The following is a 24,978-nucleotide window of genomic DNA, read 5'->3' as shown; positions in this document are numbered from 1 at the left end:
AATACATAAAATCTTAAAAATATTTTAATATATCTATGTTGACACGTATTTATATTTAATAATCATACTAAAACTCGAATAACATAATACAATATATGACATCTAAACATAAAATTGCTCAAAGCAACTACTAATGGACTATACAACTTGTGTAGGAATTCCAAACAAGGTAGTTAATATTACATTGATGGCTAATGGTTACAACATATTTACGAGCTAAGTTGAGTTATGGTCCAATTCTTAAAAAGAAAAAAAATCAAGATTGAATTTGACTCAATTTGATCCATTCAAATAACGATGGGTGAGTAAAACTTGATTCAATTTTAAAAAAATAAAAAATTTGTTCGAATTTCAAGTTAGTTGAATTGCATTATTTAAGTAATTCAATTTCTTTTTTCAAATCAATTTGGGCAAGTGTTAGAAGTTGTGGAACTCAAATTTCTATTAAAAATAAAATACAAGTGGCAAGATAAGGGAATCTATGAGGATGAAGGCCGCACAAAGTTTTTAATCTTACTGTATTATTTCTATTTGATTTTGATTAGAATAAGATTTTTAAACCTATAAATAGACGTAATCGTTTTTCCTCTTGTATCATTCAAATTTGACAGAGTGAATTTTATTCTCTTTGCCTGTGGGCTTTTCTCAAAAGGGGTTTCCACGTAAAAATTAGTGTGTTCTATTTTTCTCTCTTGCTTTGCGATTCATTGTAATTATCGATGTTCAAGTTTACAATAAGCAATTCAATTTTTCGAGTTTAATTCTAGTTGTAAAATTCAATTCGAATAATAAATTGATGTAAATACTATTTGGATCATTATTACTCGTTAATTTTATAAAATATTTTTCAAATTTCTTTATAAAATATATTAAAAATTAAATTATTTTTTAAAATATTTAAAAAATATAAAAATGATAAATTATTATTTTTTAAAAATTCCTAAAATGATTAATTTGATATATTGAACAAACAAATTATTAAAACAAGTTTATCATACTAATTATCATTTTTTTCTTATTTTCTTTTAAAAAAGTGTTCAAATATATATGATGTTTGCGTTTTTCTAACTTAAATTTTAGTCACACCGCCAACAAGATTTTAATATGACCAGTTTATTTATTTTTTAATTTAACTCGAATAAATTTATTTGACTCGACTTGATTTAGAAAATTTTCAAAACTAGTTAAAATGATAAAATAAGACTTATTAACTCAACTAAATCAAATATTTTTCATTTAATTTGATAAAATGTACACCCCTAAAAATAACTCATTTTATTATTTATAAAATTAATAAAAAACCGAAATCTAATTTCACACAATTATTTATTTTTATAAATTAATTAAAAAAACAAAATTTATTTTAATATAAAATTTGGGTCTAAACGTAACTCCAGAACAATAAGCCCATTTAATCCAGGCCAGGCCACCAGGCCGTAGACCGGTCAACCGTACAATGTACATCCAAGTATTTATGAGCTATTTTAGTTGCTTTTAGCCTTTTACACGTTTGAGTAAGAGATTCCTTGAAGAAAAGAATTGATGAATGAACACGCAATTTGAGAAATATACATGAAATTAGATTATATTTTATTTTTTATTCAAAAAATAAATAAATTAATTTTTTATGTTAAATTAAAGAATAAATTAATTATTTTTATTAAAAATTTTATCAATTTTTATCATTAAAAACTGATGTGTCACCAATATATAATGTTGATATATAAAAATTTATTTTTATTTTCTGAATAAAGAAAATAGAATACAACTCTACGATACTCTTATCGTAATGTGAGGTTGTAATACATCCCAAAGGCTAATACCAAATTTTGAAGGGTTAATTCAAAACTTATTATAAACAATTATATGTGTAGGTATCTAAGTTTTATCATGTAGATTTTAATCCAGTTAGTTCGGATTATACCCGTTTTTAGTCTATTTGTATTATATTTATATTTATATTTTAGTTGTATTAAAATTAAATTAATGATATTATCGTAAAGGAGTTATTTGATTATCCAATGAGACGACAGCAGTTTGGCGGATTCGGATTTAAAATTATAAAAACTGGAGATATCCAATGATGCAACAATGGCAGATTTCTCCTAGATAATATAAGCAATCCATAAAACTTGCACTTCTCATTACACCCAATTTTTAAAGCAATTTATTTTCCATCGCTTCATCTTCAAGATCAAGAGTAATCCAACCGCCAATTCAATTCCCCCCCCCCTTTTTTTAATCTTTTTCTTTTCATTATTATTATCATTGTTGAATCCTTAATCGTTTTCTTCTTCACAACCCAAAACCAAATTTCAGTATAAAAAACTCTTTCAATGGCGTCTCTGACCTCAATTTCCCAATCCCACACACTTCTCAAAAAACCCAACTTCACACCCTCTATTCCTCACAATTTGTCTTCCAGTTTCACCCCCCGGGACTTCCTGTTTTCCAAAACGCAGTCGTTTAAACTCCCCCAGATGGCTTCCCGGAGCTACGTCGTGTCGGCCTCGACGACGGAGACACCACGGAAGAGGTACCCTGGAGGGGCTAAAGGGTTTGTGGAGGAGATGAGGTTCGTGGCTATGAAATTGCATACCAAAGAGCAAGCTAAGGAAGGTGAAAAGGAAGTGAAACAGCCCGAAGAACATTCCGTACCGAAATGGGAGCCAAGCATCGATGGGTACTTGAAATTCCTTGTGGATAGTAAGCTGGTTTATGATACTCTTGAATCTATCATTGACAAGGCTGCTTTTCCTATCTGTAAGTTCCCTTTTTTCCTTTGTAGCTAATTTTTGTTCTTCTTTATGTTAATGACGTCTTTTTTGAATGGTTTGTGTACATGTTTATCTTTGTGTGTGTATATACCATAGTTGTTAATGTTTTATAGTTGGTTGAATATATGATTTTAAGATGGGTTCACAAGGGAGATTTGATTTTGATTTGATGGAGTTTTGGTTGAATATATGCTGTACCAAATTTTCTTTACTTTTTTCTCTGTTTCTTTGATCCAATGGTCCGATGTAGGTAGATTCTTGGCCTTTCACAGAGCCTTCGAAGCACGTTAGCATCCAAAACTAGATCATTTGATTGCAGGCCTTTAGTCCTTGAAACGAATGCCCTTTAAAGCATCAATGGTGCTAAGCTAACTCCAGGTTTATGGTTTATCATGCACGACACAGTTCATAGCTTGCACATGTTATGTATGTCCAATAATTCTTCACTATGGTTTTCCTACTGCGAGAAAACTAACTTGATATGCCCGGGTCTGCTGCAGATGCTGAATTCCGAAACACCGGATTGGAAAGGTCTGAAAAACTGGCAAAAGATTTACAGTGGTTCGAAGAGCAAGGCTATGCCATTCGTGAACCATCTTCTCCCGGTATTACCTATGCTGAGTATCTTAAAGAAATATCCGACAAGGATCCTCAAGCGTTCATATGCCATTTCTACAACACGTATTTTGCCCACTCAGCTGGTGGTCGGATGATTGGAAAGAAGGTAAACTAACTAGTATATTACTCGGTCCTGACCTTATGAGTTTCGATCTAGTCAATACCCTATAGTTGTGCTTTTCTTTAAAACGAAGGCACTTCCTCCAATCCACATGGACCTTCCTCCCCCCTTATCTCGACTTAAGAACTAGTATACTCAAGCTCCCCTATTCTCTCCCTCTATATCAGGTAGCTCAGCAGATACTTAACAACAGGGAGTTGGAATTTTATAAATGGGACGGTGACCTTTCTCAACTATTGCAGAATGTCCGGGATAAGCTGAATAAAGTAGCCGAGGTATGTTATATCGAGTCATTGCAGAACTCTCTTTCCCTTTTAAGGCCGTGGTCTATAAGTTCATAGTAAATTTCATAACTTTTAACACCTATGTTCATCTTTGGTAATGCAGAGCTGGACTAGAGACGAGAAGAACCATTGTTTGGAAGAAACCGAGAAATCTTTCAAGCATTCAGGGGAGATCCTTCGACTGATATTGTCGTAGTGTTCGTAACCACATGGTTGTTCTTGTTGTTTGTAAGTACGGGCGCAAGCCAATGTAAGTTAACTCTGGGTCAAACCCTGCATATATATATCATCATTTGGTTCAAGAACAAGATGAATATCCATTGTGTATATCACAATTTGAATGAAGTTACAAAAGTATGAATATTTGGCTAAGCTAGCATGACGGAAGTGCTTGATCTATTCTTGACCTGAATCGCATAGATTATTATAAGTTAGGATGCTATAATTTGGTCATTTAGGTTTTTTTGATATCTTTCATGTTTATGTTTATTTTACGGTTCGTGTTCGTCCTTCCTAATAATGTCGTTTTTAAAGTTTGAATCTGCATTCTTTTATTAAAAGTGCAATGTGCCTTACCTACTAATCAGTGAATACTGATTCATCGTACCAATTGTTAAATAAAAGCTTATTAGCCAAACTTTAAAAAAAAAAAACACTTAATAAAAACTTCCCAATAGTTCAGTCACTTCAATAATTTTTTTGCCTAGTTCAATTATAATTTTTGCAAGCTTTTGAAATTGAATTATCAAAACATAAATTTACTAATAGTTTGGTGAGATTGAGTGACTTAAATTTACTTTGTTAGTGTCATCTCAATCCAAGGATGGTAAAAAAATCTGGACTCAACAGGTTTCGAACTGACCCTATCAAATAAGGTAAGTGTTTTTTATCTTTTTTGAAATCGAATTTCAAGACGAGTTGAGTCTAACCATAGTTTTGATTTTTCGAGTTGGATTTAAGGTGGATAAATAACAATTTAATTTCGGGTCAAAGTTAAGTTATGTTGGGAACATATTAGGTCGAGTGAGGCAAAAACCACCCTACCCCGTTCCATTGCCATCTCTACATATCTCGCGCCTCCTTAGATTATAAATGTATTGAGCATATATCTGTATCAAAAAATCATATCTGGGAAAAAATACTGATGAATCAAGCAAAGGGTATGGTTCATCTAAGAAACAAAACAAAAGTTACAAAAGATTATTATAGTAAACATCCATGAAAACAACTGATTCAAAAAGACTGAGCCTTTTTTACATTCAGTCATCAAATGTGCTCATAAATCCACCAATGAAACCAGCTCCATTGCAGTTTCCACATAAAATCTCCCTTTTCCCCCTGCAACAAACAAATTTTGCTTGTTTATGTTATGCTTGATACACTTAAAAACTACGTTACTCAGACTCGAGTATGTGGCTAACACCGGTATTGTTAGATTTTTCTAAGTTCTTCCATGCATTTGGAAGATCTTTCGAGGTCATATCCTCACACTCATGTGTGGAACACAAGGGTTAAACACGGATATTTTAAGAAAATAAAGAGTCAGAGCAACATAGCTTAGAAGAAAAAAATTTCCAAGGATTTGTCCTTAAATCTAGTTGTTACTCGGACTCCAGTTTCAGTGTTGGATATGAGTATGTCTCTGACATGGGTATGTTCAATTTTTTCTTTTGAAGATTTTCAATGTATTTAGAGGGTCAAATCTCATAACCATGTATGAATATGCGTTAAACACGAGTGTTGGACATCATAGAACTTAAAAGAAAAACAAAGGGTCGAAGCATTATAGATTTCTACAACTGGAAATGATGGATTGAATAGGATAGGTCCCAAAATATCAATTACTTCGACATTTACGGAATCCGGTCTGCCCTAAACATAAAACTAACAGAGAGAGTTCTATGATTTGTAGCCACTTGACCAGTTCATAGATTAATATTTTTTCTTCTTCTTTAACAACAAAATTTGCAACATGAACAAATCAAACTTCAATCCTTATTTATATACCAAATACTGCAGACAAGTAAAGTAGGAAAACCAACCAATTAACTCCGAATGCTATAAGTTAACTCGTGATGACAGAAATGACATTTACGAAAGCTAATGGAAGGGTGACGGATAAAAGGGGAAGGAGAAAGAGGAAAAGAAGATGTCACACCTGCAAAGCCAACACAATCCACCAGCTTTAAATCGTCCATTGTAGTGATCAACGGAATTCACTCCGGTACCTTTGCATTGAGAACACTGTTTGGCACCTGGTAATCGAGTGCATAAACAAGTTTTTTTGTCTAGGTGATGAAACGTTACAAACAAGTTTACCATATTGTTTAATATACCATATATAACATTAACAGCAAAAAGTCTTAAATTTTTCAATAGTTCACTTTGATAAACTACCTCATTGCAGGCTAGGGACTGCATAAAAAGCATTATCATAATCAATGAAATATCTAGTCATAAGAAACAAAGAAACCTAATCTTAGACGAAAAGACCAGTCCAAAGATAAAAATCATTAGCCACGGTTTTGCTTACCATTTCCTTCACAATCAGCACAAACAATGCTCTTGGGTTTAGTTCTTTGATTATCATCTACAGCCTGTCAAACCAAATGCTAAGGTAAACTTACAAGCAGAAAATTACAGAATATTAAGAAAAAAACAAAGAAGATTATAACAAAACCGAAAATACCCCCCCTTCCACCCTTCTAATTCCAAGTTCCATACAAAGATACAATGAAGCCGTTTACATGGACCTCAACCCTTAACCATGATAATTCCGATTCATACCATGAATCGATAACCCGCCCATGAATCGATTCCTTACTCATAACCCGTTTTTACTTTCATTGCGAAATACCGATACATTAACTATCCATGTCTGGTCTGATAACCATAAAGTTGAATGTTACATAGTTTTTTTTCCCAGTTAGCCTTAGCCATTTTCAGAAATCATTCTATCTCATATCTTAGTTATTGACCTTCATTTTTTTCTCAAAAAACGAAAAATTATCCTATACCCGCACACGAGTCCGAATAACATGAATTCCTTACTTTATACTCCATCTTCTCACCAAAAAAAAGTACATAAAATACAATCCAATTCCAAAATTCCAATTTACAGACGAATTTGAAGCAATTTGCAACAATTGAGCAATTATCAGACTTCAAGTTCCCCAATTCCACTAATAAAATGCAAAATTAAGATGATTTATGAGATGGGTGGTTAAAAAAACTCACCTTGGCCTCTAAAGATTGAAATCTGGCACCTTTGGAGCTCTTAAACACTTCATTTGCCCCAATAACCTTCCTTGGGATAGAATCATTAATAATTATCCCTAAAAACCAATGAAGAACAATATGAAAAAAAAAATGGGGTTTAATCCAATATAACTAAAGCATAAACTTTTAAAAGTACCTGGTTTACAGGGAATGCTGAAGGAACAAACTGAAGTGAAACATACAGAGTTAGCCATCCTTTATTTTCTTTATTCTTGAGTGAGTTTTTCAGTAGGGGTGATGTTTTTTCACTTTCTCTTAAGACTGCTTAGTGTGTTATAAATAAAGCTTTGAACTTTGAGAGGAGAAGCAAAATGATAAAATGGGTAAGGTGTTTCTTAGCGATCAATAATTCAACTGGATAAGCGGCCTCAGGCTCCACAATTAGATATTGGTTAAATTGCAGTTTTGGTCCTTTTATTATGTTAGAACTTTAAATTTAACTCATATTTTTATCTTATTAATTTTATAATATTCTTGGTTAATCCCAATTATTTTGCATCCTTATTTATTCCGGTCAATATTAAAAAGATAATAAAAACATGTTAACATTTATCTAATGTGATTTTATTTATTTCTTCCTTTTGCCAATAATTTATTGTATATATATATGTTTGTAATGCAAAATCAAGCATAAATATTATATCAACGAAATTTGAATTATAAACATTAAAGCATTAACAAGGGACCTTAATTATTACCCTTTGCATTTTTTGGTTTGGTAATTTACCAAAAAGTATATATTTAATATTTATATTACAGAATTAAAAAATAAGACCAATTAAACTCAAGTTCAAAAGTCAAACCATCACTTAATAAGTTTCGTAAAGATATTTTTTTTTTCTTAAGCTCATTTTTTTAAAATATTATTTTTGTCTATATTTTCTCATCACACAACAAGTTTCGTAAAGAGATGTATTTTTTGCTTTAAGCCCATTTCTCAAAAATATTATTTTTGTCTATATTTTCTCAAATATCCACCTAATAATGAATATCAAACAAAATTTACTCTCAAAAATACTAAATGAACTTCTGGACTTGAACAAATAATTAACCATAAGACAAGCCCATTCAAAATAAAAAACACTATGATTATTTGAACCGAATTAATCAATCAAACCAATTAAATTAGAAACTAACCTGGTTAATACGAATCCAAAGAAAATCATCCAACCAATTAATTTGAAAATTAATATAAACCAATTAAATCAGGCAATTGAACTAGTTGAATAATAATTTTTTTAATGAGTTTTTAATGAATTATTTAGTTAAACTAAACAAATTGATCAAATTAAACCAGCGAACCAAAAGCTTGACCACCGGTCCAGTTTTAGAAAACACTTTTGCTCTAAAAGTTCTGAAAACCCCAGAAAATGTCCCAATACAACATCTAAAACACAATCCATTGCTCACAATTCATGATAGAAAAACAGGATCAAGGCATGCAAGAAATGAAGACCAGTTTTATCTGTCAATATAGCTTAATTAACATCAAAATGGGATGGTCTGCATATGCAATATGAGTCCAGATAAATATTCTGGACAAGCATCAATCTTGATATATAGGATCTTACATTAAACAATGTCAAGAAACAAAATTAGTATGTGGTCTAATGCTCTCTTAGCAAACTTTAGAACCCCATATACAGGATCTGGAAACCTTAAAAATTATGGAAATTGCAAAGATTTAGTGTTTTTTTTTGCCATGTCATGAGTACTGTCCAAAACAGAGTGCAGTTGCGTGTGTTTGCATAGCATGGGCAGAAAGCAGAGAGTGCAATGCAACAATTCACGACCTTTTTCGTTCAGTCTATCGCCTGCATCACAAATGGACATTGTTAGCGTATTAAGACGGAGGGGGGAAGTCACTCTTTCTCAACACCTTCATCAGCACAAGCAAGCGATGACAAAAGGTATTTTCATCTCCGGTGATACCTGCTCAAATGACAGATTATATCCAATTCATTCATTAGGATTACAGTTAACGAAAAATACCACCTCACACTGGGTGCCATGAAAACCCCACAGGTAATCAATGAAGATCAAATTTATGTTTAACAACAGTAAATGACTGATGAAATACGAAAATCAGCATGCTACAAACAGAAGGAAATCATTGTTGCATGGTCGAATGACATCGTAGATCAAAAGACATACAAAAAAACCAAGAATTTAGATATGCCTAAAAACAAGGAGCGATTCAAGTTGTCCTTACTCAAACTCCTTCATAAGAATCCTCAAGCAGTACACCAAAAGAACATGCAACCACTAGACCTAGCTAAGCTCCAGCATTGTAGATGATGTAACTATGTATGCACTTTAGCTTAAACACCGTATTTGGTGTTTAGAAAGGAACAATTTGAAAAAGGCAAACTTTTTGTCATGTTTGAGCTCCATAGATAAAGTGTATGCATGTACCCGCTAGCAGGAGAAAGTTGTCTCTTACTGCAAATGAGCATAACAACGTCAAGCACAGCCAAAATTACAAAGAGACATTGCTTTCCATAATTTGTTGAAATCGAAGCAAGGTAATAAGTCCCCGGTAGCATCTATAATATATAAAGCTGCATGTAGTCTTGAATAGGGGGCACATTACATCAGGAGTTCTGATGAGGGTGAGTAATAGTTATGAATATGTATTTTAGCTTATTATTGTGTATCCTAGGTTGTTTGAGTCGGAGGTCACATCAGTTGTTTTGATGGCACGATTTTGGTCGAAAAAGTTCCACGACCTCATCCCTAGTAACAACAACAAACATAATTCTAGAACATATACAAGTACTAGCATAGAGTGCCAATAAACTGCTTTAAGAACTATTTTCAATGGGAGCAGAGTGGTTAAGAACAATTAGAGCATATTAAAGGAACAAAAATGACATAGGTTTCAACTCTAACTAAACCACATTTAATTTTGATCATCATGAAGCTAATAACACAGGCATACTATCATCAAGCTTGACGCATAAACATATCATTCAGACATAGATGAGGTTATATTAATAAAGTCAATATCAAATGCATAACAAGCTATCAAACTATATACTCCGAACCCCTATATCGACATGTCATAATCACAAACATGCCAGTATTATTCCCATGCTTAATGGTCACAATTATTGCACTCAAAACTTAATGGAACAAGAAAATAATACAGGAGCATGGAAAAGACCTTAATAGAAGCCATTAAGCTGCTGCCGCAGCAGACTGAAACTTCTCCAACAAATCACAATGCGGCGTCTCGCGGATAAATCCCCATTGCTGCCGCTGAAGCTCAAACCTACAATTCTGAGCCAAAACAGAGTAATAATCTCTCTCAACACGCTCCTCGATCCTTACACGCTCGACACTATTAGTTGGATAATCCTGCTCAAATTTTGTGGACCTCACATAATAGTTCACACCATTCTTTGTTGTGAACTTGTACTCATAAGGATACGACCTGGACAGTGAAAAAACAGGCTCAGATGATGGTAAAAAGCTAAACAAGAGGATTAAAAGGACCGGCAACAACTGAATCAGCATTCGGATGTTGAATCCAGTGGAGCCTTGATCCCCCATTCTAGCTCCCATTCCAGGCCCAAAATTGAAACTTCGAAATTGGGTCGTCGCCGGAGGCATCCCACCGAAGAAGAAGTTTCTAAATATCTCATCGGCATCAAAATCAGTATCGTAAAAGCCGTTGAATCCATTGCCCGCGCCACGGAACGGTGAAGCTCTCCTTTCATAAACAGGTTCATCTGATCCAACAAGATCGTACTTTTTCCTACTTTCTTCATTGCTTAGGCACTGAAACGCTTTCGAAACCGCCTTGAAAGCTTCCTCAGCACCGGGAGCTTTGTTCTTATCGGGATGAACTTTCAAAGACAGTTTCCGATAAGCTTTTCGAATATCATCAACGGAACACGATTTCTCTAACCCCAAAATCTCATAATAATCCTTCTTTTTCCTGATTTGCTTCACGATTACGATTTGTTCTTCGGTGTAGGTACCCCCAGCGGCCGACGCTGACGCTGACGCTGACGCCGACGCCGGAGAAGAAGCAGAAGCAGACGCAGCCGATCCATTCGGTATATTCCTCCGACGAATCGAGGGTTGATCAGAAGGTTTAGATGGAGAAGACCCAGACGGATCTTTAGCAGACCCAACAGGTTCCGAAGCCGGCCGATCGTCAGATTTCCCTCCTTCCGCCGCAGATAAGAGATTCTCGATAGGAAGAGATGGGTCAAGACGACGAGCTTTGGTGAGGAATTTGAGGGCACGGGCTCGATCTCCGGCGTCCAAAGCATCTTTTCCGATTTTCAAGCATTTCAAAGCATCGTCTTTGTTGCCATCCATGATTGAATTTAAAAAAAAAATCAAATTCAAGAGATAAAGGATCGAAATTGAAGAAGGGAAATTGGGGAATCTTTGCCCTAGAAGAACTAGGGGGTAAAAAGGGAAAAAGGGAAATAGACTAATAAGGGTTCATATGCTATTGATAGTGAAAATAGGGGGGCTGAATTTCTGGAAATAGGAAGAAGAAGCCAAAGGGAAGAGGAAATTGTGAAAAGGAAGAAAGAGTTTCCGTGAAATTGTTGATCTTTGGGGATAAAGATTTTTATCATTTAAATCAATTTTTATATTATTTAAATAATTCTAGAATTTAATAATTTATATCAATATCTCTCAAAAAATTAATTTATATTAATTTCGCCTTTTGAGTTGATTTAAAAGTTTTTGTTATGTACTGAATTTTTAATTCACTAATTTATAAATAATAAAAATGTTTAGCCTCAAATTAGGTTAAAGGAAATAAAATTATATTCCTTTAAAATATGGGTTAAATTACATTTTAATATTTAAAGTTTGAGTTTGCTTTAATCTAATTAAATTTATGTTGTAATAGTTAAAGTTTGAGTTTGATTTAATGTCAAATGTGTTACATGTAATTTTACGTATTTAATTTACAATAATTAGTATAAAATAATATTTGTTATTTGAATTATTGTGTATAATTAAATTGCATTAACTTATAAATCAAATATTATATTATTTTTAAAATATTCAACAAATTAACATAATTAACTTTAATATTAATTAAGTGAAAATTAATATGTTTAGAATTCTATTCAAGTAAAAATTCTATTTTACATCAATAAAATTAACATTTTTAGGTCAGTTTTTAACTAATAATATTAATTTATAATTAAATCAAATTATAATTGTAATTATCATAGTTTTTTCACATTTTTAAATGTGTTAAATTATAATTACTTTTAAATATAAATTTAGTAATATTATAAAAAAATAAAAAGCATTCTCGTCAATTAATTTTTTATTGTTGGCTAAAACTCCACTAGCTACCAGTAGTCTTTCACAAGTCGATTTAGGCCCAAATTGTCTTAAGTTTTATATTTTTTCTATTTTTCCATGATTTAATAAGTCTCTAATTTTAGAAATTTTTTGTTTGCTCTTGTATCAAGTTTTTTAGTCTTACTTATATATTTAATCTTAGTTTTACAAGTGGTTTTAAGGATAATTTTATTATCGTCTTCTCTAGTTTGGTGACTGCTTAATTCTTTTGTTAACTTTGCTCATCTCTTTGGACCATTCGGGATTTATTTTCTTATCGTATTAAATGCTTACAATCATTACAGATATATCAAACTTGAATTGTGACAAAACCAATTGTCAAATTGTCATAATATTCTATGGTGTGTTAATGAAACTTATCATTCATCATTTACGACGAGTATTTATTATATTTTTTCCTTAAATTATATAATTCTATTTATTGAATAAATTAATAAATTTACCTTAAAAAAAATATTTTGGATCCAACTGACCCTTTTATAAAACATTTCAATTAAATTAGCAAAAGTTAAATACCAAATGTAATTATGTTGAAAATGTGAAGAAGGTTAAACCATAATTGTCATTAAGGCATACTTCACAATGATACCAACATGGCACCAACATATTTAAAGAAGATATAAGCCCCCCAAGAAAAAGGAAATAAAATCAGTAAATAGAATGGAAGATTGAAAAAGTAAACAAATATTCTTTTTAATTTAATTTAATTTAGCATCCAAGTACCACCAAGATAAACTCAAAATACCTACAATGTGTAAAAATGCCTAAGTGCCTTAAAAGTCAATATAAGGCTAACAAATAAATAAAGCTTATTTCGAGTTTCAAGTCTGTTGCTCTTCTTCAACCACCACACCATCTCTTTCTTCGGCAGCTGCCGCCATTAATTCGTCAAAGTTTTCAGTCTTTCCCAACAATATCTCAATCTGAGAAACAACATAAAACCATATATATATATATATGTATGTATATCAGTATTCAAGCTAAGAGGAAGAACAATAGTCAGCACTGCAATGGCTATATGACATTAGAGTTAAATAAGAACCAATGACGGGGGGACAACAGAATATGAAATTTGATACTGTTTTTCCCTGGATTATCTTGTAAGGACAGAGAACATGTTTCTCAGCTTGTGAATATGACTTTTGCATAAACTGTACCGTGTGTGAAAGGAAGAATGAAGAACTAATACGCTGATCTTTTACCTTTGCTTTTTGGACCGGACGCCCTCTAGAGTCCTCCTTCATGTCAACAGTTGTGGTTGTGATCTCTAAACAGGTGCAGGTTGATTCACAGCATTATCAGGATTCAATGGTTGCATTAATGGGGTTTTATCTTTTCAATTATGTATAAGAAAGGTGAAAGATAGCTTACTCTTCTCAACAGCCAAACCATTGTTTTTCAGAATTTCTGCAATCGTGACGACCGTCGCAATAGCTGTGCATATACAAAATGATCAATGAAAAGACCGATTCACCACAATTCTCAACAATGTAGAATAAGCAATTATATATAGGTTCATCAATGAATAATACAGTACAATACCATTTTGCACTCGAGAAAAAACTTTACCACATCAAACCCAGAGCTTAGCTCGGTTGGTTTGTGCAACCATCCTTAAGATGTGGCATAGCCCGGGTCTAGGATTCGAATAAACATTAGCAAACCCTCCCTTTATCCCCAACTTACAACCTGTTTTTTACCATAAAATTAAAGCTTTACCACATCTAAATGCACAATATCCACCCATAAACAAGCACATCGTTAAATCCTAAAGTCAAAGCAAGGGTATTGGAGATTAGCACCAGGGCAATATTTATAAAGGAAAAAAAATGCTAAAACCAAACCACAAAGCTTCAATGCTGTGTACAGTTAAAACAATCTAAACATAAACAACTTCAGTAAGGGAATATTAAATAAAAATTATATAATGAGAATGAACAATTAATATTATTAAAAAAACATTAAAAATGGAGGATTGAAGAGTCCAAACCGTACCCATGCCAAGGGCAGACAACTCCACCTCATTGTACTGTTGCATATATCTCTGTAAAAAGAATAAAAAAAAGGTTATCTCATTAATGTTAAAGGAAAATACCCAGATCAGAAAAACCCTAAAAAAATCACTAAAAGTTTACTGGGATTATTCTAATTCAACACTTTATAGGACTTGCAAAAGGAAAATGGGGGGGGAACCTTGGCGAGATTAACGTAGAAAAACAAGGGCTTTTTGGTATTGGAGACTTGAATCCGGTTCTTCTTGTGGGAATCGGCGGCCAAGTTGATGTTGTTGACTCCTTGGGTGATTTCTTCCATTTTTTTCTTGAGACCTTTGCAACTCAAACCCTAAAACACAGCAGATTTCTGCCGAGCTCTGTGTGTTTTGATTTGGGTTGAATCTTGTGGTTGTGGGTGGCTATGACTGGCTAGGGTTTCTCTTTCTCACTGTTCGGGAACTGAGGTGACCTGAAAAGATAATAATTTTTTTTATATACACTTTGAAAATAATTTTTAATTATTATGATTACGTTGTAAATATTTTATTATCAAGTAATATTTCTATTAGGTTAGAAACTCGTACCTCTATCAGGATTGGAATTTTAAATATTTTGTTGGGAAGTATTGTAAATACTACCGGTGAAATTTATGGTTGGTCCCTCTATTACAGGAGTGGAATCAAATTAATCCTTTTATTGTTAAATGATCTACTATTAAAAAAATATCAAATAAGGCCAAATTTTCACAAAGTTAATATTTATTGTTTCAAAAATGATATCAAAAATCATTTTATTAATTTACCGCTCAACTCTAAACAAAAAAAATGATTTGCATAACCATAGAAGTTTTAAAAATATTTGCTTTGTTAAACAATAAGACATTTTTTAACAATAAATGTAAATTTTGTTCAAATTTAGTCTTATTTAATTATATTTAGGGTAAACTATTAAAATAGTTACTTTTGTTTGTCTTAGATTACATTTTAGTCGCTTATGTTTGAAACGTTACGTTTTAGTCGCTTACGTTAACATTTTAGTCACTGAGCCATTAACTACTGTTAACGGTGTAGCGGTAAGCTGACGTGGCACTTTAAATCATCATTCTAAACGAAAATTTTAGGTTAAATTCTACAATTATTCTCTATATTTTTTTATTTTGAGCAATTTAATTTTTTTATTTTATGTTCTTTTAACTTTCCTTTTTTTTTCTTTATTTCTCATTCACTTAATTATTTTAATAGTTTACCATTCTTTTTAATAGTGAAAGGATTAAATTGATTTATTTAACAGTAAAAAGACTAATTTGATAAGACTCATATAATACTTTAACCAAATATTATATATTATTATTTAAGTGTTTGACTGAGTTTATGCTACAATAACACGACACTAATCCAATCTACAAAAGTACCAAAAATTCAAATTTTAAACTATTAATAAAGACTACCATAATATTTTTTTTATCTTCTTGTATGATGGCAAGATTTGAATCTAAAACAAAAAGCATATTAAATCTTTGACTTTACCATATCAACCAAAATATCATTATTATCTTATATAAATTAGATTTTTGTTGATACAAAAGTGTCAACAAGGGAGGACAAAGGCAACGAGACAGGCACGGGCTTTGGGCTCACTTAAAATTGATAAATTACTTTTTTACTCTTTAAAATATATAAAATTATAAATTAATAATGATAAAATTATATTTTAAGTCACAAAAATAATAAGCTTTTAGTTTAGTCCTTTAAAAAAATATGAAGATATTAACTAATACAAAGGTGAAATTGTATTTTAACTATTATTAAAATTTATAACTTAATTCCGCCCTAAATGATTTTTTTAGGTTCACCCCTAAGGGAGGAGATAAGAAGAAGATGATAGAGATGAGAAAGTCAGTTCACCTGTGACAAACAGAGATTTGGAGTAAGAGTTTGAAGAGAGGAAGAATACTTGGGTATTTCTTGAGAAAGAAAGAGATGTTGTGTCTCTCGTGCTCTGCAATATATATAGGAGTATCTCTTTATCTTAGGGTAGCGCAACAGGATTGTGCAACTTCCCATTTAACTGTTCAAATTTTTTACATAATCCAATATTTCTATTTGATTCATAATCTACTGACCATTGAATCAATACACCCTTGCATTTGGAGAAAGACCACCGAAAGACAACACACAGAACATTGTAACGTAGAAAGGACTGGACAAATTCTTGTTTAACTGGTTAACCATTGCAGTTATACGCAGAGAAGCTTCTCAAAATGATATGCAAGAAAATACTGTATCCTGAATATTCATAGAAAACTCTATACAAGAAACCAGGATGAACTTCCGGGTAATAAAGTCTACAAAGGATATGCTAACAACTTGCCTGTTTCTGGGGTTAAGTTCCATTGTCTATGGTCAGGGGTATCCGATAGAAGAAATATCAAAAGAGTCCAACACTTCATATCATCCTGTAGGTTGACTCCTTCAAGTTTTCCTCGTCTTTACTGGTAATAAGAGTAAAATGTTGGGACCAACATTTTTGAAACTTCAGAGAATATGGCAAGAGGTTGAATCTAAGATCTAAAGGTAACTTTTTTTTTTTTTTGGTAAGAATGGAAAGAGCTAAGGTCCTTAATTCGAATCAACTTAAGAAATTTGTTCCTTTTTTGGCTAGCCGCTCCTTGTCCTTGAGGATTTCACTCAAAGGTTTTGGACCCTGGAAGTCTGCTGATGCAGTTATGATTGAATGCCTCATTTTCCCACCGTTTTCTTCAGTTTTCCTCTTCTCTTCTCTAATCTGGGCGAGGGTCTTGGGACCTGTAAAAGCAGTAGATGCATCTTCGTATTTCCTCTCCCTTGAAATCAGATTTCTAGAAACCTCAGATGAAACAGACTTCCGCCTAGGCAGCTTTTTTTCCCTATAAGGCCGCCTGATGGAGCGGTTAGGCTCCAAGTGCTTGAGCCAGCCATGCCTGTTGGTACCATTGCGAAAACCAACTTGGCCTCCTGTTGATTCAATATAATGCTTCCCCACTTTTGATGCCAGTCTTCCACTTAATTTCCAACCCATACTACGCCTTCGTGGCCTTTCCAGACTTCGACTGATCAGATGAGAATATTCAGACCTTGACAAACACTTGAGAGGATTGCCCTTGACTACCCTGCGTTTACTCAAATAGTCTCTAAGATCCACATCAATTGACCGTTCGAAGGGCAAGAGTCTCCTTCTCTTTTGGGAAAACATGGAATCCAGCCTTCTTTTATCTCCGGGGTGGACAAAAGGATTCCTCGGATTATTGAAAATATACTCATTGTCTGAACCCTCATAAGCATCATACACATCTCGATCATACGAAAATTCTAAATCTGGGTACCTGGTCTCATGCTGAACTGAATCTTCATAATCATAACTAAAGAAGTAATCTGTCTGCTCCTCTTCAGGGTCCTTCTGATATTCCGAATCATTCCCATAATCCAAATCCTCTGATTTGTTATCCACGAGAACATCGAAACCTTCAGAGGACTCCCACCTCTCCTCTGGCTCAAAGGGGTCATCCAATTGCTCCTCCAAACTTTCATCTGTGCAGATCGGAGATCCGGTTTGAGTGATGCCTTCTTTTAGAAGCAAGGATTGTGAACTAACAAAACCAGCTTGCTCTAAATCAAAAACAGATGTTTTTGGAGAGACACTCCTCTTTATCATAGTTTTGGGCACTGGTTGTTGGAGGTTCGTTTTAAGCTGCACACCGGTGTCCTTGATAGAATTCGGGGCAGTTTTAGAAGGATTGGGATGTGTTTCTGTCTGAACTGCTCCAACATCATTTTCGACGAATGTCTTACGGTCCAAGGGAAGAGCACCAGTTTTTAAAGAATTTACAGTAATGGTACTGTCATCGGGGCCATGCAGAAAAGAGCATCTGTCACCTTTATTGCAGAAACCGTTGAAGTAAAAGTAACAAGGCAAATTTGTCTTGTTCGCTGCTGTAGAACATTGGTATGGCAATGCAGCAGATTCAGATGGAACTTGAGAATGCACATCCAATGGCTGTGAAAACAAAGAATTTAGTTCATATGACCACATCGAGCGGCCAAGCAATAACTAGAAAAAGCCAAGAATATCAATTAATAGCTCATTCGAAAAGGACATATTATATAGGGGAAAGAAGTTCCATTACAATCACTCAAAAGGCACATGCATTAAATGGGTCGTTTAAGATAGACGTTAGATGCCAAATACACCAGTACCAGTTGCGAAGGCATTTATACTTTACCCTTTTTAACATATAATTGCTTCTAATGCTCTGCGTTTAATGTTCCTAGATAGCCAAACATGATGAGAATCAAAAACAGACGTCGGATAATAAAATCATGGAACTCCATAATTCTAGTAAATTCACAGCACGTCGGCAATAAAGGACCCACCAAAGTCTTTTACGCATTTTCTTTTTTCCTTAAAATGAATAAATGATCAAAACATTTTAAATGTACAGGTGAAACCGAGGCAACATAGAGGAAGCTGCAACAAACATAGATACGCCATAAATGCAAGTGCGATATCCAGGCAACATATCAAGTAACCGATCCAAATATTACAATCCTATTATGATGGCCTTTCGTGTTGTGTCCATGCAATATTTTGTTCTAAAGCTACAATTCATGATAGATTCAACTGTAAAATTTCCAGAACATGTAAAAAGATCTGATTCGTTCACAATATATCATTCCAATAATCGGTATGAACTTTTCAAAATAGACAACGAGCTCACAGGATGCCGAAAACCACAAGTCGGATTAATACAATTCCCAGCCAACCAATACCAGCAGTCCCTCGGGTTGAGCCTGGCAACTTCACTATGCCGATACTCGCAATCTAGTCCCTGATTTAAAAAAAAAAACAAACAAACAAGAATTAAACAAATTAAAATGGAAAACATCAATCCATAAACCCAAACAGAAAGAATAAAATAATTAGATTTCTCCAGATAATAATTTCATGTCTATACTTTATATGTACACATCAAGTTATTCATATTAATTTTCCTTTTACCTTTGGTTTTCACGTTTAATATTTTGAGAACGCAAATGGTTAACTGTAAGTAATACCCAGAAAAAAATAAAATCCAAACAGACTCTTATTACATTAGAATTCGCAGCTATTGAAAAATGGAGAAAATATATGTAATAAATTAAACAAACGCAAAAAAAGAAAAGAAAAAAGAAACATATATATATACACACACCATCTTTCATATGGAATATTAATTTTTTTAAAACAAAAATTAACCCTAAATATCCAGATCCTTGAGATGCAGTGACAGAAGCATACAAATAAAAAAAATTAATCGGAAAAAATAAAAGCAAAAACAAAATGCGAGCTGAAAATCGGAAAGTGTGAAAGAAAAAATATACCTTCTTGCAAGTGAAAGGAGATGCTAAGAAATAAACGCAATCGGTGTTGCGTTTGAGAAATTGTTCCTCCATTTTTTATTTTATTTTTGCTATTTTATGCTTTTCATGAAAAATGAGAAGAAAAAAAATTGTGAAAAAAAGACTGACACACCGAGAGCACTGCTTGGGTTTACAAATTTACATGGCGGAAAAGTGAAAACTGACGAGCACGAAATAAAGAAAACAAAAAATGAAAACAGTGTTAATAACGGGAGCGCTTGATTTAATTCGGGTTTAAATTTAGGGTTTGTTTGATTGGCAGTAAAATGTTTTTCGTAAAATGATTTCTGGAAAATGTTTTACTTTTCTTTAAAATGATTTACTGGAAAATATTTTCTAGTGTTTGATTGAATCTGTGTAAAATATTTTCTGCTGTTTGACAGATTTCCTGAAAATATTTTCCGGAAAAGTTGTTTTTACATATATTAATAAATTTATATACATATTAATAAATTTTTATATTTTAAATTATTTTTACACATATTGCAATGATTTATTTATAAATAAATTTTTTATTAATAAAAGTTTTTTATCTAATTAAATTCCAAATGTTCATCTATTTGTAGATTATACCGATTTGATTTTACTTCTTCATTATTAAAACATTTATTTGTATTTAAATTTTATATTAATTTGATTCTACTTTTATCCAATATGATTCTTGTGATACATATATTTAACATGGGATTTAAATTAAAATAAAAAATACTGTAATTATTAGAAAATTTCATTTTTTAAAAACTAGTATATTATATTAACTCGTACTAAATGATATGTCAAACTTAAATTGCTACATTAATATATATTGGGTAACTAATGCAAGTGTAATATGCAATTAAAAGCTAGAATTTAAATGTTACCAACACAAAAAATAAAGACGAGATAATAAAAATTATTGAAAAAGAAAAGCAAAACAGTAATCCATAGCACAACAAGAAACTAGTTATATTGTTGTTCTCTTTTTTCTATCCAAACCCAAAACAAAACATCAAAACCGCATTTAGTACTACCAAAGTCTTTTATGGTTCCATCTAAGATTTGCAATAAATGAATTTGAAACTACTTAGGACCAATGTCTTTGAGAGCACATATCTGCTCTTCCCCCATTGCAGACATAACAGACACAACCAGGTCTTTCCCCTCAGCAAAACCATCCATGATCTGCAATCACACCAAAACACATGAATGTAAAATTATATAACTACCATCTTCATGATATGTAAATTGGAACCAACATTTTTTTTTGTTCTAGTATTAGATACACTTGAATTAGTATGCCAAGAGATTAACTTACCTCCTTACATTCTTGTTCCATTTCCTCATACGTCAATGCTAGCTTCTTTACCACATTTTCTTTTGTTTGTTCAATTGTCTGTAAAAGATCACAGAAATAGTAGTTAAAACCATCCACTATAGTTACCATATCTGGACTACAAACAGCAGCGACATACTTTTGCAAAGACTTTCGCTCATGTTTCACATTTTTATCAAAGACAGTTAAGGGCAAAGTAAGCAACCAACTAACCTTACTCAGTAAATCAGAGAGTTTTTTCATCTTGGCCTCCATCAATGCAATATGTTTCAGACTGTTAATGTCTTGTGAAACTGCAGTAGACCCATTTTGTCAAGGTCCTTGTGAGCCTTTTGCAAAATGTTAGCAAATAATTCATTTTTAACTTTTAGGCTGTTAGCAAAATATTTCAAGTACATATCAAATAATTCCGTCAAAAATCTCAAACAATAATGCCTTTGGGGTTCTGGCAAAGTGAAAAGCTTGACATGTAATTGCAATGGATCTTAAAACCCACATTACAGCAATTAAAACAGAAGAGTACTCTGAGGTTACAAATGAATTCCAAATCCAAATTTTCAAATTAATGTTTCCAAACATAGCATAAATGAACACAATCACAGCATAAGAATTTATAGCCAGAACCACATAATATTTTTCATTCTCAAAATAACTAATTACTTTGAAAGTAACCAGCAAGATAAGATGTTTACAGTGACAACATCAGATGATACAATAGCAACATGTTTCTTCATTTTTCACTATTGAATACAACTTGGTCATGCATTTGCCTAAAAGAAATGGAAAACACACATTTCTAAGCACTGAACTGAAGAGGTTGGAGTCACTACAACAAAAAAAATGTCTAGCAATGATGAACATAATCAAAGAGGTACAAGTCGTGTGAGTTAAGATAATGTCTAACAACCCGGTAAAATTATAGCAGCACATATATAAAAGAACAATACAGTTCAGCTAGTACAACATGAGAAAAATGACTATATTTTCCTAAAAGAATATGGGGTTCAATAAGGTTCCCCGCATCATAAGGCCAGGAAATTATAGAAGAAAAAGACAGAAATCGATGAAATATAAACCTCTCATTTGCTTTATTATTATATGAAAAAAAGACAAAAATCGTTCACAAAAGGAGTGTGAGGAAGATTTTCATATTTGTATGCTACAAGGCGATTTTGTGTGATTTGCTCAGTTGAAACTTTGTTTTCAGCACAATGTGACAAGTCAACATGTATTGTTTTGCTTAGTGATAAATAATATGTTTTTTTAAGTAACATCAAGGAATGAGCATGATTTCTTGAAAACCAAGTCCTGCAAACAAGTGAAGCCAGAGAAAAGACCTTATGTAACACCATTAGACCACAGTCCATGCACAAGAAAACCAAACAGTCTAAAAAGAAAGGAAATATTAATAAAGGAACTCAAAACGGACATTGACTTCTCTAAAAAAGGATCTCAGCTCGTCCAATGACTTCTCAAAACTTTCATACATTCTAATGGATAACCTTAGCCACTTCGAAATATGTGCTCTATTCTAATGACTGAGATGATTAATTGGGATAAATTTGTATCCGAATTCGAAGCCATACTCATACAGCCATTCATCTTGAATGAGGCACACCCTTACTCTATTTGCCTATGGTAATAATTTCATAGTGCTAAAATCAAAATGGACAATTCAAGCAAAGCAAATCACTGATACAGAAATCAAAGTTAACATACTGAAAATAAAAAGAAAGAGGACTGTCTATGGTTAAGGAAATTAAAATAAGCATCAATTTTATTATGACTAGTGAGGACTTACATGCCATCAATATGACATTCACCATTGGGGAAGGAGCAATTGCAGGTGACAGTACTGTTGTTAATGGCCTCAGGCACATTTGGCGGCGGCGGTGGAGTAAACCAACTTGACTTATTGTTGCAAGGGTTTTCATTGTAATTCCAATCCTTCTTCCCAAGTTCTGTTGCTATCTCACGAAGAGCTCTTACTGCAAACCCAGAAAGAAAAGAACAAATATTTGAGAAGCAATTGGAGGAACTAGTATTGGGTTGGTACAAATTTACAAGCAAATCATAGGATAATTCTAAACACTCAAGTACATACTCAAATGAACCAAACCTGCAATTTACTGTTTGGTTGAGATTAGTTAAGAAACAATGAAAGAAAAGTGGACTGGAACAGAGTAAAGTCTTGGAATATGAAGAGGAAATTTCCAATATCAGCTAGTAAAGAAATACTGTTAATCTTTAACACAACCTGAAGCAAGAAAGAAGTTGCAAAGCTCTGCTAACTTACCTTCATAATCTGGAGGATAGGGCGGCTCCACTTGGGCTTCAACCATCTGTATATAACCAAAATATAATCAAAACATCATCCAGCAAGAAAAGTCGCCCAAATAGGAGGCGAATAGCCCAATAGATAATCTGTAATCTTCATCGGCTACTATACTTTCTCTCAATTTGATGACAATCAATATAATTTATTAAAATAAAAATGTTAGAAATCAAAGAACGAGAGAGGAAGAGAGGAAACAAAACAGAATATGCTGAGAAGAGAAGATGAAGAACAGAAGAAGAAAAAGGAATGAAAAACGGAAGAAGAAGGAGCCTTACCTGGATTAAGGAGGAACCGGAAGAGGTCCTTGACCAAACTGATTTGCAATCCAAGGGGAAGGGAAAAGGGAAGGGGAAGGGAAAGGGGAAAGGGTAGAAGAAGGCATCATTTTTCGGAAAATGTCTTACCGAGTTCAAAAGCGTAAGACATTTTCTCCAAATTTGTAATAGGTTTTCCCGTGTTGCGGAATTGGTTTTACAAAAGGAAAATATTTTCCTGCTATCAAACACTGGAAAACGTGTAAAACCAATTCCGGAATTGGTTTCCCCCTATCAAACACAGCCTTATTATAAAATTTATTCTTGTTTCTGGTTAAACTACAACCAAAGTCATTAAACTATTAGTAAATTTACGTTTTAGTTATTCAACTTCAAAAAGTTACAAAATGGTCACTAAGCTATTCAAAAGTTTTTATTTAAGTTATTAAACTATTGAAAGTTTGCAGATTCGTAACGTTTTTGAATAATATCTACTCCTTTTTATTGGAACTACCATAGTTGCTTTCCAACCCATAAATAGGAGGACAATGAGCTTTAGCGCACTCAAACTTTGGCAATAATGTACATGCCAATCGAATTAAGACTCAGTCAATTTTTTTGAGAAATTTTAATATCTTGTTTTTATTTAAACAATAAAACGGGTCAAATTGATCCAATTCAAATTTGGACATAATTTATAGGTCAAATTTTATTGTTAATCCTATATTATGCATAAGTTACAAATTGAATCTCTATATTCTGATTTATTTATTTTTAATCCGTATATTTTTAAAATATAGAAATTTCACTATTGACTAAACTATTATCAAATATAAATTCAACTATTTCCAAAATATTAACGTCAAATATATTATAATATTTGTAATATCATGTGCTATCTCGAATAAATACTCATAAAAAGGCCTAATCATGAATTCAATGGCTACCATTTCAGTCAAGATTAAAATTTTAGAAATAACAAAGCATAGAGATTACGATCATATTAGAGAAAATGAACTATATCTACAATGTACACTTTATATACGACTAATAGAAGATTTTGACATAATGAATTTAATTGATATCATTTGGGTCAATACTTAAATTTCAAAATTCGAAAAATTCAAAGATTAAGATTAATCAAATCAGAGTATAAAGACTGAAATCCATAATTTGCACATAATATAGGACTAATAACAAAATTCCATAAATTTTTG

At 32.6% G+C, this 24,978-nt stretch overlaps 6 protein-coding genes across 7 annotated transcripts; 1 reads left to right on the top strand and 5 right to left on the bottom strand.

The window, feature by feature from the left end:
- Positions 1-1,793: 1,793 nt before the first annotated feature.
- On the top strand, positions 1,794-4,172 carry LOC107943214 (heme oxygenase 1, chloroplastic). Its single transcript, XM_016876958.2, has 4 exons — positions 1,794-2,763; positions 3,278-3,501; positions 3,684-3,791; positions 3,904-4,172. Exons 1-4 carry the CDS (start codon positions 2,337-2,339, stop codon positions 3,994-3,996), a joined length of 852 nt encoding a protein of 283 aa, XP_016732447.2. The 5' UTR covers positions 1,794-2,336; the 3' UTR covers positions 3,997-4,172.
- Positions 4,173-4,945: 773 nt separating this feature from the next.
- On the bottom strand, positions 4,946-7,472 carry LOC107943215 (protein BUNDLE SHEATH DEFECTIVE 2, chloroplastic). Its single transcript, XM_016876959.2, has 5 exons — positions 7,216-7,472; positions 7,038-7,135; positions 6,334-6,397; positions 5,959-6,055; positions 4,946-5,138 (listed from the first exon to the last, which is right to left on the bottom strand). Exons 1-5 carry the CDS (start codon positions 7,271-7,273, stop codon positions 5,060-5,062), a joined length of 396 nt encoding a protein of 131 aa, XP_016732448.1. The 5' UTR covers positions 7,274-7,472; the 3' UTR covers positions 4,946-5,059.
- A 1,117-nt stretch (positions 7,473-8,589) lies between these two features.
- Positions 8,590-11,693, bottom strand: LOC107943212 (chaperone protein dnaJ 49). 2 transcript variants are annotated; one of them, XM_016876956.2, is made up of 2 exons: positions 10,246-11,693; positions 8,590-8,893 (listed from the first exon to the last, which is right to left on the bottom strand). In XM_016876956.2, the coding sequence occupies exon 1, from the start codon at positions 11,409-11,411 to the stop codon at positions 10,260-10,262; it is 1,152 nt and encodes a 383-aa protein (XP_016732445.1). In that variant the 5' UTR covers positions 11,412-11,693; the 3' UTR covers positions 8,590-8,893; positions 10,246-10,259. The 2 variants fall into 2 exon arrangements, with proteins under 2 accessions (XP_016732445.1, XP_016732444.1); XM_016876955.2 differs by having other exon boundaries at positions 8,590-9,011; positions 10,246-11,673.
- Positions 11,694-13,096: 1,403 nt separating this feature from the next.
- LOC107943207 (uncharacterized protein At2g34160) lies at positions 13,097-14,997 on the bottom strand. Its single transcript, XM_016876950.2, has 5 exons — positions 14,622-14,997; positions 14,424-14,472; positions 13,800-13,862; positions 13,631-13,695; positions 13,097-13,351 (listed from the first exon to the last, which is right to left on the bottom strand). The coding sequence occupies exons 1-5, from the start codon at positions 14,739-14,741 to the stop codon at positions 13,250-13,252; spliced, it is 399 nt and encodes a 132-aa protein (XP_016732439.1). The 5' UTR covers positions 14,742-14,997; the 3' UTR covers positions 13,097-13,249.
- Positions 14,998-16,612: 1,615 nt separating this feature from the next.
- Positions 16,613-20,062, bottom strand: LOC107943213 (zinc finger CCCH domain-containing protein 34). The gene is made up of 3 exons (XM_016876957.2): positions 19,819-20,062; positions 19,176-19,286; positions 16,613-18,454 (listed from the first exon to the last, which is right to left on the bottom strand). Exons 1-3 carry the CDS (start codon positions 19,888-19,890, stop codon positions 17,051-17,053), a joined length of 1,587 nt encoding a protein of 528 aa, XP_016732446.1. The 5' UTR covers positions 19,891-20,062; the 3' UTR covers positions 16,613-17,050.
- Positions 20,063-20,729: 667 nt separating this feature from the next.
- LOC107943209 (uncharacterized) lies at positions 20,730-24,068 on the bottom strand. The gene is made up of 6 exons (XM_016876951.2): positions 23,783-24,068; positions 23,466-23,511; positions 22,971-23,157; positions 21,383-21,462; positions 21,152-21,229; positions 20,730-21,018 (listed from the first exon to the last, which is right to left on the bottom strand). Exons 3-6 carry the CDS (start codon positions 23,101-23,103, stop codon positions 20,917-20,919), a joined length of 393 nt encoding a protein of 130 aa, XP_016732440.1. The 5' UTR covers positions 23,104-23,157; positions 23,466-23,511; positions 23,783-24,068; the 3' UTR covers positions 20,730-20,916.
- Positions 24,069-24,978: the final 910 nt, after the last annotated feature.

Source organism: Gossypium hirsutum, chromosome A13, assembly GCF_007990345.1.
Source record: "Gossypium hirsutum isolate 1008001.06 chromosome A13, Gossypium_hirsutum_v2.1, whole genome shotgun sequence".
Taxonomy (NCBI): Eukaryota; Viridiplantae; Streptophyta; class Magnoliopsida; order Malvales; family Malvaceae; genus Gossypium; species Gossypium hirsutum.
Note: the sequence above shows the minus strand (reverse complement) of the source record. Positions and strands in the feature narration are given on the sequence as shown.